The following is a 13,589-nucleotide window of genomic DNA, read 5'->3' as shown; positions in this document are numbered from 1 at the left end:
CTATTTGTTCATTGAAAACAAATTATTTCTTAACTCTAGTTTCATTCTGTTTAATGCTTAGTTATTAGTTATTACCCAACTTCAAGCTGTTTATACAATTGTGATTATCTATTACATGAGAGAGCTGCATTCATTTTTCTCACCTCTTTAATTGACGTCCTTAAATATTTTGCCCTCTTCATGTATCTCTGGATATTTTGTTCTACTATATCTACTGTTTCTTTTTATGCGAGGGTCAACTTCAACTCTTCAAGCTGTTAAACTTTATATTCATTATCAAACAGTATTATTGCTACTCTATAATCTTGTTAAACTCCTGCATGATCCTTGTGCTTTTAATATATATATATATATATATATATAGTGATACTAAGCTTATTATGACTTTTATTCGCACAAAACTTCCATTTGAGCTATTAAAAAAAAAATTATGTAAGAAACATAAAGGCTGGATTTTTTCTTTGCTCATAATAATGACAAGAGAAATGAACAAGATTGCAAAGCATGCTGCAATTTAGATAAAAGCCACTTATATCTAAAGGAAAGCATATCCAGCAACATTTTGCATTACTAATTGAGGGACAATATTTGGGGCTTGGGAGGACAATTGGGAGTTCTAGTCTCTAAAGGTTGGCTTTTCAATTTTACATCCATTTTGCTTAATATCAAGGAAATGAAAAGGAAGGAATTATAAATGACCGATTGTGCCCAATTATTATGTAATATATATACCTCGTCTTCTGCAGTGAATTTATGGGCTGTGATGAGTTCCAACTCTAACTGCGTTTCAATGACAATCTATAGGATGGATTTGTTGTTGTTTTGTTCTCTTTCTTTCTCTCCTATTTTAGTTTCACCGGTTCTCTTCTGTATTTACTTTCTCTAGGTACATTGCATCCATGTGTTGTACTTATACCAAGAGTTAAAGGTTGAGCAGATTTTTCTTTCCTTTTTTTTTTACAAAAATTTATGTTCTCATCACTCATGGCATATTTTGTTGCGATGTTACATTTGATGAGGCTGTAACTGCTAGGCTTGTTCTTTCTTTTGTCGATTCCAAATGTGTCACTTGGTTTTTTGAGTCGTAATTATGAATAATCTTTCTTGCATTGTATAGATTTGCATTGGATTCAAGACTGTGCAGTATACTAGCATACATACTCTGTTTTGCACAATGAAATTTTGTTTTATTTTGATCGTGTAATATAACTTACAAGTTACAATCCGCCTCTCACTTGGGTGTTTGATTCAAATATAAGTTACAACAGCCTTTGCTAAGATTAAGAAAAATAATGTTACAAATGATTGGTACATAAAAATGAGGACAGATGCTTTTTGTATTAGTGTCAAGTTGCTACCAACCCCTGGTCTTGGAAAGTACGTCCTGATTATATGACATTGCTTTTGCCTTCTTGCCTCATTTGGTTTAAAGTAGTCACCCACGTGAAGTATCTTTGCATTGGAGATAAATAAAAACCCTCCCTTTCACATGTGAATCATACTTGATTGCAAAGTTCATACATTGATAGAGGGAGGATGCATATGTCTGATTGCATAAGATAATTATTGGCCACAAGGTCACTCTTTACTTCCTATTTGGAAAATGTCATCTACCTTGGCGTTTATCCTTTCTCCATTCCCATGGCTTCTCAGGATTTGATGAAGCCCACAGGCCAACTCGCTTAGCTTGAGCCTCTTTTTCCCACTGGTACATAATTCATAAACAAAGAAATTACAATGCTTGTGGATAGGTTTACGTGTTCTGGAAAACTCACTCTCGGTGTTAGTGAGAGAGACTGCTTAACATGGAGAAAGCACAAGACTGAAGAAGAGAAAATTTCTTACTGTTGCAAGTTCTGGGCGTTGGTCATAGGCTGTGTAGTGCCATGCAAACCCTTTCTTGAGCATTAATTCCTGGCAGTGTGAGAAAAGAGAAATAAGTTAGCTTAGTGTTAACAGGTCCAAAAAAAACCAATGTTGTGAGAATTAGTACCTGAACAAATTTGCCATTGCAATATATGTCACCTACGCAGCGGCCATAACGATCTTCCCCATAAACAAGGACTCTCAAACACTTTCCCTGCACAATCTTTGTCAGCTCCTCCTTTGCTTCTTTCCCATATGGCATTGAACTCTCTGGTGCATCTATTCCCCTGTTCAGAAACTAACAACTCCTAAGGTTGAAAAAATAATAGTAACAATAATAATAATTGCACTTTATCCTCTAAGGTTATGTTCAATCCCCCACTAAACTAGAATCAAACAATCAACCCTCTAATTGATTGATAGTAGGCAAAATTCCTCCTGCTGTAAAAAATTTTCATCAATTTCAAAATTTTAACCAAAATTTCACGAAGTCATAATGGGAGAAATTCTCTACATGGACATTACTTGATTCCAATTTTTTTGTTGTTTACAATATTGAAATTGATCGAAATTGTTAATGGCAGGGGATATTTTTCCAGCCACCAATCAATTAACGGAGACTTGCTCGATTTCATAGTTTAGTGGGGGATTGAATTTGACTGCATAATTTAAGGGGGACAAATTGCAAATAACCAAAAAAATAAAAGATTTAGTTACTTGAATCCTACGAGCCAGATAATTTTACCTTAGTCGAATTCGATACTTTCGAGCAAGAATTTCCTCATTGTTCTGAAAATTGAGTGCCCTATAGGAAGAAAACAATTAAAAAAATATATAATATTGAATCAAAACTGGAATCAAGGCCTAGTTGAAGACCAACCGATATCCAGAATCAATGATTTTTTTGTGAATTGCATCTGCTTCTGCATAATTTTTCTCAGCACGCGCTTGTGATCTTTGGACAGCTGCTACTTGTACTTCTATAGGAACACAAGATGACTCCCTTGGGTCTGTTGTACTGACATACACTGTCACTGTATCTCCATCAGCCACAGCTTTTGCATCAACCTAGTTTCATTCTAACGATTCATTAACAATAGACAAAACGTTTTTCATAATTTTTTTCACAACTGCTAAGGTGGCAAATTGTTAATAGTAGATAATAAGATGATGTCTATGATGGACATGTGAAAATCAATAACAACTTGCCACTTCAGTAGGGAAAACTGTTATCTCTGCAGTGATTCATTATATCAAACCCAGCTCTTTGACTGAATTAAGGTAACATACATTGAGTCTAAAAAGAATGGAGTTCTTACTGGCAATGTCTGAAATTCATACTTTACTCCTGCAGGCAATGATGTTGGGGCCCCAGCACTAAGTTTGACTAGGGTATGAGGAAGAGGGAGACCATAGAAGGCCAACAAACCCTACAAAATAGGCAATTAGAGAATGTTTGTAATTTTCTTCCATTATTATTCTATGCATTATGCAACAAATTCTACATATATGTTGTGACAGATCTTTTATTGTACCTCAACATCTGCTTTTTGGTGTCTCTTCAGAGTCTGAATGACAAGCCTAGAAGCTTCTTCAGGTGTTTTTGGAGGAGGTTTAGCTGCTCTCCATGCCTCTAATATTTTTCTGTACCTTCATATATTGTCAAAATGTAACCTTTTTAGACAAAAAGCTCTGCTATAGAGCCTATTCATCACTCTTTTTTTTCCAATTTCTTGCTAAATATCTAGTAATTTTACTCTATAAAAAGAAAATTGTTGAGATAGATTGCATGCTAATTAATTACCAATTAGCTTGAGCCTTCTTAGACGAGACAACATGCTTGCTGAGTCCTTCCGGGACCTAAAAAAAATTATAAGAAAATTTTAGATTAACAGGATGAATATACTAAACCAACACAAAGATACTTAATTAGCTCAAAATTTAGCTTCATAATTACTTGAAGAAATCATTCCCAAAATATTAATCATCACTTAATTCAACATTGGGGTTACTATTTTAATTTTCAACACTCAAAAAGTGTTTGCTTCCTCTCCCTCCCAGAGCAGCCACTCTCTCATGGCATTAGAGAGAATGGGGTGCAAAAAAACGTTTTTGGGGGGGCTTGAAATAGCATTTGCCTACACCATTTCTAGAAATTCCACCAAAATAAAAAAAAAGACTTAACATAATGTTAATGTCTCTGTAACATTTTCTAATTCTTCCAGTCCAGGAGAATCTAGGTTCGAATCCTTCTCACTAGTTGTAAGAAAAGTAAAAGACAACAAAGAAATTAAAACCAGATTAAGACATAAAAAAAATAAAAAATAAAAACCTGGGAGGTGATCTCAAAGTGAAAGAGATCATGGGCTAGAGCAGAAACACCAACGGTGACAGCCGACACACCATGATGTCCAAGTGATTCGGAGTCCTCAGCTGTTGTGGGCTTACAACATTGCGCATATAAGAACCTTAAGGCGTTTCCCATTTTGAAATTTCCTCAATTTTCTGAGCCACACAGACTCACAGAGAGAAGATAATGATGAATTATGATGAAGCAAAGTAAGACTTTTTTTGTTAACAAGAATTAAAAGAAAGAGGTTTTTGGGTCGTGAATTTCGCAAAGGAATCTTTGGATTATTAACAAGAGAGGAAGGCGAACGAAACGAATGAGGAATCAGATTGAGACGTGGCGAGTTCTGATTTGACATGGGTTTTTACATTTTTACGATGAAGATCTATTTCTGTTGAGGTGCCGTAAGTTTAAATTATTGGTCAACGGTGTTGCCGTACCTTTTAAGTTGAGTAACGAACACTTTTACTAGCTTTGCTTGTCCCACGCTCGATACAAGAGCGTGACTACTAACCCAATTTTTTAACATGCCCACATGCGGGTTTAGAAAAATTATTAAGGGTCCGTTTGGATTGAATTTATTGTTGTTGAAACTGAAAACTGAAAATTGAAAATACTATAGCAAAATAATTTTTAAATGTGTAAATAGTACCGTGTCACCCATTTTTAATTTTTTTTGTACGTAAACAGTGCTGTGAACAGTAATGAACAGTAATTTTTGTCCCCTGCACAATGAACCCATGTGAGGGTACTATTCACGCGCAGGAAAAAAAAAATGCAAAACATGAAACGTGAACGCAGGTTTCAGCTGAAACCAAACGGGCACTAGGTCCATTCATTGAGTCCTGAACCACGTTTAGTATCTCCACCCACTCTTAAAAATTACTATCTTTTTTTAGTTGAGTTGTGGTGTGTTTTTATATTAGAACTTTTTTCTTTCTCGCTTGTGTGTGTTTATATCTTAAAAAAAAAAAAAAACATTTTTAGTGTTACGTCTACAATATTTTCATAAAAAATTATAGATAGTAAATTGTTATTAGTTGTAATTTAAATCTATTACTGAAATTACTTTTTTTTACTACCAATAAAAACTTGTAAAAATCTGTTATTTATGATTTCTTGTGAAAATATTGCAGATATAATATTTCTTTTTTATTTATTTATTTAGTGGGTTTGAAAAAATGATTGAATGGTTGGTAGAGTTGGATCTTAGGAGTCATTCTTAGGTGTGAGACACTGAGTGAGAGAGAATAGACACCATCCAATCAATATGATAATTTATGCTTTTGTTTAGGGTATATTTTAACTGAATTAGGAGAGATGTTAATTAATCAATATGATAATCTATGCTATTGTTTAGTGTATAGTTTAGTTAAATTAAGAGATATGTTAATTAAGTTATTTATGTCCTTACTAAATCTATTGTTGTAGTATATGGGTATTTTGGCTTTTGTAATAACTAATAAGCAATCTCTTAGTCTCATTCTCTTGGCGTTTTTAAGTAATTAAGGAGAATGCTACTGTTTTTATTAATTAATGAAATTAAGTTTTCTTAACTGATTGGTGTCTTGGTCTAATGATAAAAATCTATCATCAAGAATGGACGTTATAAATTCAAACTCTCTAAAAAAAGTTTTCTCAAAAATCAACATGATAACATATATATATATATATATATTCAACAAAAATATTGTATGGATTAGGATTCTTTCTAGTTTTTTTTTTACAAAATTTAATTACAAAATTGGTACAATTTTACTCAATATCTTTTTATTGGAAATAAATTTTGATAAATCCACAATTGGATTACATTTTCTTCTTATATCCTCCATACTTATAAAATTTATAGAAAATTAAATATTAATAGCTATGTCATCAATAAATTGTTTAAATTTCAAGTTTTTTGTAGTTTAAAATTATACATAAAATATAATCTTATAGATTATGTAAGGACACGATTTGTAACGACCCAACATGATACTGGGTTCGCACGTAAATAGGCCCAAACAATATGATTTGTAGAGCGTGGGTGTAAAGAATTAGGTTAACTTTTGTATAATAAAAAGATTCACCCTCATGTATATTGAAAGCCTAGAATTGGCACAACGATCGTTTTGTTTGGTAATCGGTACAGTTCTTTTTCTCTTTGTCCTTCTTCTTTTGTTTTTGTTTTTCTCTCTTTTCTCTTCTGTTTTTGATCTCTCTTTTGCATGTTCTTCTTTCAGTTTATATACCACTCTTGGTGATCCATCCTCACCACACACGTGTAGGTTGGGTTCGGAGGATTTCTTTCTGTCCCATCTAGCACCTCCTGGAACTTCCTATGGGCAGCTGTAAGGTTGTCTCCTTATTGTTCAGGTATCACCTCCACATTAATGCAGCCAGAGAGTTGGTTGAGAGGTCATTAATGCGGTGGCAACTGTAATTATAGATATTTGTTTGTCTTATCTCTTTTACCCTTGGTTAGTTATTCTATCTTTAGTGGTGACATAGTTTTGAGGTCTGGTTGCAACAAGATCGCGTCCTGATCGTCCTCGGATGCATACTGCCGAGGAGTATGGCGTCCTTGGACGGATACAGAACTCTACCCTCGTGATATTGATTACCACCCCCCTTCGGCAATTGCCTTATGACCTGACATCGCCTCCTCGGATGGATATGCATCCTCAGATGGGCCACAGGCCCAACGATCCTGACTTTAATGGGTCTGTTGATTGACAGGCCCCCACAGATTATATACTAAATAATTCTGATTGTCATAAAATTTGACATGTATATTAAGAGCGTAAAGAATATGTAATCTAACAATTAGATTTTCGAAATATGTAGTAATGGTAATGATATTAAGTAAGATTGTAGGCTTGTAGTCTTAGGCTATAACTAATTTTATAACTAAACTTTGTCCTATTTTTTTAAAATAGAGGATATTTACAATATAAAAAAATTCTCATGAATATCAAAACACGTGGTTTTATAGGGTGTTAACTGTTAAGTTATTTAAAATTAGATATGATTCTTTATTGGGCGGGGTGTGGTAGGATTTTAAATGTTTGACACAATAATTTTTAGATCTATGAAAGATTATATCTTCATTACAAATTAAAAGTTTCCTATTTCAATTTTTTTTTTTAATTTTAAATTCTAATATGAGAGAGAGACATATGAAATCCCAATCTCCGTTGCAAAAGAGTCAAAATTACGGGTTGCATCAATTTGATATAATATGATATACAATTGATTTGAGATCCACACATGGAGTCTTTGAAAGATTGAAATTATAAAAATACTAATATTGCCTTTTGAAGATACTTTTATATACTTTAAATAATTTAAATTTTTAATATATTATTACAAATTAATTAATTCCATCATGACACAATTGATCATTTGAACTATTTAAGGCTGTAAATCATATAGTAAGCAACCTATATGAATAGATAAGAGTTAGGTTAGGGACGTAACATATTTCGTAATCTTTCAACAACTTGTCAATTTAGGGAACAACCTATCACTCTTTGATCTATCAACAACAACCTATCATTTTAGTAAATTGAAAAAAAAAAAAAAAAAAGTTCATGAAATATATATATTCTGCACGCCCAAGGGTGTCCATGGACTACCTAATATGTACACCTCCATATTTATAGGTCCCTGCCCCCATTGGTAAATCATGGTCTGCAACTCAACTTTTCTCAATCTGGGCCCATTGCGTAGGGCCTGTTGTTACAATGGGCTTAAATCTTCTGGTCCCAGACCTAATTACAACCCAACCCACAGATATCAATTTTTATTGTGGTAAAGTACTGGTTGCAAAATTTGCAATTTGGGCCAAACTCGTGCTTTCTAAGGCTTCCCAATTGCCATTTTAAGTAGAACATATTCACATAATATTCTTCCTGAACCCATTAAGAAAAAGGCTGAAAGGCTGAGACAAAAAAGGGTTTTGCTTTTAGACTTTCAGCAAAAACATTGAACGGTGTTTGTGGTGACACCTATGGGTCTCTTTTTCTCCACTAGCTTCTGCTTTCAATTTTTCTCATTACATCTTCCATTTCCTACTTAAAGATCCGTGTGAACTCAATATTCAACACTTAAATCTGGGGTCCTCAAATGAGATATAGGCATAAATTATTTTTGGCACCATTGTCCTAACCAAACCCAGCAGTGTAATGATTTTTGCCGACCTTATGTGTGGAGGTTAGTCCCTCGAAAGTCAACATAGATAGGAATAAAGTGTGCTTTATCAAAGTGAAAATTCCCATCAATCACGTAAGAATCCAATACTCCATTCTGCACTTTATATTTATATGTTTGGGTTGCTAAGCCAAAAATTTAAAGGCCATTCCTCTCCTCCTTTGGCTTCTTTCTCCAAGCTACTAAAAGGGTCATTGAAATATAGAGACATCAACAAAATTCCGCATACTCTTCAATCACAATGGGCAATGTAAGTGGCATACCCTTCAAAACTCTTTTTGTATAGGAATACCCATTTTCTAATTTTATTTCAATTGCATTTTTTGCATTCAAGAGGTGATGGTTTCTCTTTTTTACACATTAGGTGGTGGAATTGAAGGTGGGTTTGCACTGTGAAGATTGCATTAAGAAAATCTTAAAGGCCATCAAGAAGATGCAAGGTATTAATTTCTCTTAATTAAGTAGCACCTTTCTTATAATAATATGCTATTCTTTCAATAAACTTTTAATTTCTTTAATACTTGTTGGATCTTCTTGGCCAGCAGATATTGAAACATATAATGTGGATACGCAGCTCAACAAGGTCATAGTGACAGGTAACATTACCAATGAAGAAGTCATCCGAGTTCTTCAGAAAATTGGCAAATCGGCAAGCACTTGGGAGGGGGAGGAGATAAATTGTTGAATCTACAATTTTATTTCGTACCTCATCAAGATTGCACTAGAAATTGCAAGTTGTAGCCTACAAGATATTTTGATGGAAGAACGGAAAAAAAACGTCACAAGGAGAGAATTGGTACTTTCATTTCTTATAAAATGGCTTTTTTATTTTCTCCAGTGTAAAATGAAGTAACATTAGTCATATAAAATGACTAATATTGTAAAAGGGCATAAGTTGAACATCAATAATTATTAACTTCCCACTCTGCTCTACTTGTATTTTTGAGGCTATACTCTCTTTTCTTCCATTTTTTTTTTCCAAATAGTAAATTTCCGATATACAAGTTGATTAGTATATGATAATTCTTGCCTTATCAAGTTCAGGGTAAAAACTAAAAACCTTAAACTTTGATTCCAAGTGTTTGTTCGAGTTTTATTGACTATTGAGCTTAAGAAATAAACGAAGCAAAAGTATATTTACACCTAAAAAAAGGGTCTAATTTAAAGTTGTACATAATCTAAATAAGTGGAATCAAACGAGCCCACCATTATTAACCAATTAACATGTTGGAGATATTTGTGACTTACAATTAGAGATTGTTATCAAATCAAGTAGTAATAACAAAAGGGTACAAAATGCAAAGTTTACATGAAATCAAACACAGGATTTATGTACAAAAACTATGCAAGTAAAAAGAACTACAGCAAATACAAGCTGGGAAACACCAGCACATGATCTTCCTTAACTCGCTGAATCGGAAATCTGATCCAGTTTACCTCGGCTGCTGAATCATCCGTGGGCTCACTTTAACATTAACAATCTTCGGGGCTTTTTCTATATACCTCGGCACTTTAGCTGCAGCTCGCGCTTTCGGCCATTTCAATGTCCCTATTGAAACCAAATCCTTGTAAAAATTTCTCTCTTCTTCCTCATCTGCCCAAAAAATTGATTTAAAAAAAAAAAAAAAAAAACAGAGAGTCAGTGATTCAACTCAAAATTTTGGTTAAACTACATATCTGATAATCAATTTTGTTTTAAAATACTTCCATAGTTATTACGTGTATGCTAAAATGTTTCAAAAATATCTTTTACATGGATGGAAAAATATTTGAAGTCGAGGTCAGGTTGATCATATGAAGCTTCTGACATGAATTCTGATTTTCAAATAAGTATTTTCCATCTATCATCGGACTATAAGTATAAGATCTCTGGTAAAAATTAATATTAAAAAAAAAGAGACTATAAGATCTTTTTAAAACCATATTTAAAGTTGAGAATTAAAACGAGTATTTTAAAAATATAAATACAATTTTGAAACATAGATCAAAAGGTTGAGAATTAAGTATACAATTTAAGGTTCGGCTTGAGTTCAATACTCGAATATATTGGACTAATACCATTCAAACATGTGTTTAAAATTGAAAACAAATCGGGTGAAGCTTTACCCTACAACTTAACCTAAAAATTTCAAAACATTTATTCATAACATATTAATATATATGATTGGTGCAACCAAAAAACAAGATAACAAATAAACCCAATGTTTAAAAATTGTCACGTAAATTTGTAAGAGTTTTTATGTATGAAATTTATAATATCCTAAACAATAAACAAAAAAGATTGAATGAAAACTTTGTCAAAATGAACTCAATCTTTCAACTTACGTTGATCAACGTAGTAATCGTCGAAGAGAGCATCGATGTCGTCTGGGAGGACAGGGTCGTGAATATCAGGAATGAAAGGGTCATTTTGGGGATCTTGGAAGCGTTCTTGGAGCCAGTATTCGCGGAACCAAGGTGAGGATTGGACCAATTCCCACCATTGATCGGAGAAGTCCTCCACCGTCCGATAAGCCAATGGTACGAACAACGGAGCGTTGGGATTCAAAGTTGAAGATGATGTTCTCTGAGAAATTACTTCCATTGCCACTTCTCTCCAATCTGCAAATGCAAAACTCAACTCTCTGTATATGTGTGTGTGGGGTTTTGGATAAAACTAAACAAAAGAAAGTATGAGCCGATGAGGATAAGAATAGTTGTTGGAACTTTTCATCGTGGTCAATATATAGCGATAAGTGCAAACAAAACGACATTGGTTTGAGTGTTATCACATAAGCATCTATAGCAGTGAAGTTAAAAATTTAACTTTTTAACTCCATCAAAAGTTATTTTATCTATTTTATCTACACACATGCTGCAGCAGTGGATCTATTTTAGCTTTCAACACAATAAAATAATATAAACATCACAATAAAATAATATAACTACTATAATAAAATAATCCATCTCACTACAATAAAATAATATATTTACTACACACAATTATCACAGTCACACACACCACCAGCAACAACCTTCATGCGACAACCACAGCCCACGGCAACAACCTTCATGTGACCACCACCAACACAGCCACAACCATAACCCAACACAGCCCACGGCAAGAAAAAAAAAAAAAAAATCAAACCACCACCAACATAGCCACAACCACCAACACAGCCCACGGCAACCACAACCACAGCTACCAAACCACCACCAACACAGCCACCAAATCGCCATTTCAACCACAATCCACAATCACAACCAAACCCAACCAAAAAAAAAAAAAAATCAAACACCCAAAAACCCAAAAACCCAGCAATCCAAAACCCATGAACCCAGAATTCCCGCCGTCGCCGATCATGGCGTCGTTTTACTGCCGCCTTGACTGAGCATAGAGCTTCGATGGGTTCGTGGCGCGCTTGAGTTTGATGAAGGCAAGATGGGTCAGCGGCGTGGGACGGCAACTGGGCGACGATGATGAAGATCGATGATGAAGATCAGCGAAGATGAAGATCCAAAATGATGAAGATCAGCGATGGCGAAGCAGAGAGTAGACGAGGGAGAGAAAAAAAAAATGAGAAGGAAAGAGGAAGAAAGAAGAGAAGCCGGAGAGAGAGAGAGAGAAAAGAAAGAAAAAGGAAAAAATATTTTTTTAATAGAAGAGGAGAGAGAGATTTAATAAAATAATATTTTTTTCTTTTAGATGTTATGAACAGTACACATCTATTTATAGATGTGCATTGTAGCAATGGAGCTAAATTTTTTAGATTTAGTTCCACTGCTGCATAAAGGTTTTTGTGTTTATAGAGCTAAATTTTAGCATTATAGCATTATAACTACACTGCAGCAAATACTCTAAATGACATTATATGTATTTCAAAGTAATGTTTAGAGACCTCACGGAAAATACACTTCTTATTCTCACAATTATGGAGAATCGATTCATTAAATTTATAGTAAAATTTAATGAGAAAACAATGTATTTCGGGCTACAATAGTAAGATTTACTGAGAAAACATCATTTTTGGGGCTACGAGAGTAGCTAAGAAATGCATTGCACTGGGTTTTTTTTTTTTTTTTTTTCTTTGAATTATTAATTGAGGGTAAACACTGGAACATTGAACAATGGCGCAATTTACATTCAATCCAAAAAATAAAAAATAAAAACAAAACCACTGTTTACACGTGGTGGAGGGTGAAAATGGCCAAATATCACGTTTTGGTAAAATTTGTAGTAAACTAGTACTGTTTCGGAAATATTTAGTAATCTACGACTTTTTTAGTACTCGAGTTTCACAAAATCGAGTTCTAAATAGTAATCGAGTTTCGTAAACTCGAGTTCCTAAATGAGTCGTCAGTGTGCTACTGTTAACATGAAATTTGTGCAGTTGAAAAAGCAATATGAAACTCGATTTTCATAATATGAGTACCATATTGCTTTTTTTAGTACACAAATTTCAGGCCAATAATGTCACGTCGACAACTGACTATTTAAAACTCAATTTTATAAAACTCAAATACTAAAAAAAGTAATAAATTATTAAATATTTTTCTAATTGGTCACAAATTTGGCCAGTATTTGGGCTATTTTCACCCGTGGTGGAGGCATGGACTGAGAAGAGTACACAGACCGAGACTACAGACAAATCTAAAAAGTGGTCCTAGATATGAGTTTCTCTGAAACTAGTTTCCCTTTGTGGGTCCCAGCACATGGTTTTGGGTCCCAGCACATGGTTTTGCTAGAGAGTACACTGTATTTTTATTTTTATTTTTTTCTTTTTGTTTTCTTCTAGATTCGGCTAATTTGAGCCTCGGCCAAGTCATTAATAGAGAGGTCTTCATCCGGCTCGAATGTGGATCTTCTTGTTCTTGATAGAGAGGTCTTCATCGGCTTGAACTTGGATCTAATATATTTTTGTATCAATCCGTACCTTTCTTTTTTCTATTTTAACATATAAGTGGGTGTGTAAAATAAAATATAAATAAACAAAAAAAAGTAAGTTGTTAAGATCAACCTTCAAAACATCCTATAGGTCAAATTTACACTAAATTTCATTAAAATATCAAATTTTTTTCTTTATTCACACGTAACAATCATTATCAACTCTTTTAATTTATTCCCCAGATGAGTAAAAAAAAAAAGTTTAGCTTACTTCTAGTACTTTTTTAACTGGAATCTCTTTTTATTTTAATGAAA

At 33.6% G+C, this 13,589-nt stretch overlaps 3 protein-coding genes across 3 annotated transcripts; 1 reads left to right on the top strand and 2 right to left on the bottom strand.

Annotated features, from left to right (window-relative positions):
• Positions 1-1,381: 1,381 nt before the first annotated feature.
• Positions 1,382-4,583, bottom strand: LOC115954596 (staphylococcal-like nuclease CAN2). The gene is made up of 9 exons (XM_031072502.1): positions 4,199-4,583; positions 3,671-3,726; positions 3,402-3,516; positions 3,186-3,296; positions 2,747-2,934; positions 2,612-2,671; positions 1,994-2,153; positions 1,846-1,914; positions 1,382-1,705 (listed from the first exon to the last, which is right to left on the bottom strand). Exons 1-9 carry the CDS (start codon positions 4,349-4,351, stop codon positions 1,607-1,609), a joined length of 1,011 nt encoding a protein of 336 aa, XP_030928362.1. The 5' UTR covers positions 4,352-4,583; the 3' UTR covers positions 1,382-1,606.
• A 3,729-nt stretch (positions 4,584-8,312) lies between these two features.
• On the top strand, positions 8,313-9,333 carry LOC115958289 (copper transport protein ATX1-like). Its single transcript, XM_031076693.1, has 3 exons — positions 8,313-8,660; positions 8,775-8,850; positions 8,956-9,333. The coding sequence occupies exons 1-3, from the start codon at positions 8,652-8,654 to the stop codon at positions 9,093-9,095; spliced, it is 225 nt and encodes a 74-aa protein (XP_030932553.1). The 5' UTR covers positions 8,313-8,651; the 3' UTR covers positions 9,096-9,333.
• A 251-nt stretch (positions 9,334-9,584) lies between these two features.
• On the bottom strand, positions 9,585-11,167 carry LOC115957442 (protein EARLY RESPONSIVE TO DEHYDRATION 15-like). The gene is made up of 2 exons (XM_031075679.1): positions 10,736-11,167; positions 9,585-10,004 (listed from the first exon to the last, which is right to left on the bottom strand). Exons 1-2 carry the CDS (start codon positions 10,992-10,994, stop codon positions 9,844-9,846), a joined length of 420 nt encoding a protein of 139 aa, XP_030931539.1. The 5' UTR covers positions 10,995-11,167; the 3' UTR covers positions 9,585-9,843.
• Positions 11,168-13,589: the final 2,422 nt, after the last annotated feature.

The sequence above is a fragment of the Quercus lobata genome, chromosome 8 (genome assembly GCF_001633185.2).
Source record: "Quercus lobata isolate SW786 chromosome 8, ValleyOak3.0 Primary Assembly, whole genome shotgun sequence".
In the NCBI taxonomy this organism is placed as follows: Eukaryota; Viridiplantae; Streptophyta; class Magnoliopsida; order Fagales; family Fagaceae; genus Quercus; species Quercus lobata.
Note: the sequence above shows the minus strand (reverse complement) of the source record. Positions and strands in the feature narration are given on the sequence as shown.

Bases quoted from the DNA above. Each gene is read 5' to 3' on its own strand.
- LOC115954596 (XM_031072502.1), bottom strand. From the start codon at position 4,351: ATGGGAAACGCCTTAAGGTTCTTATATGCGCAATGTTGTAAGCCCACA. The intron at 3,727-4,198 runs GTTTTTATTTTT...AATTTTTTTTAG, and splicing joins ACTTTGAGATCACCTCCCAG to GTCCCGGAAGGACTCAGCAA. The intron at 2,672-2,746 runs GTTGGTCTTCAA...TTCTTCCTATAG, and splicing joins ATCATTGATTCTGGATATCG to GGCACTCAATTTTCAGAACA.
- LOC115958289 (XM_031076693.1), top strand. The intron at 8,851-8,955 runs GTATTAATTTCT...CTTGGCCAGCAG, and splicing joins GGCCATCAAGAAGATGCAAG to ATATTGAAACATATAATGTG.
- LOC115957442 (XM_031075679.1), bottom strand. From the start codon at position 10,994: ATGGAAGTAATTTCTCAGAGAACATCATCTTCAACTTTGAATCCCAAC. The intron at 10,005-10,735 runs GTAAGTTGAAAG...TTTTTTGGGCAG, and splicing joins CGATTACTACGTTGATCAAC to ATGAGGAAGAAGAGAGAAAT.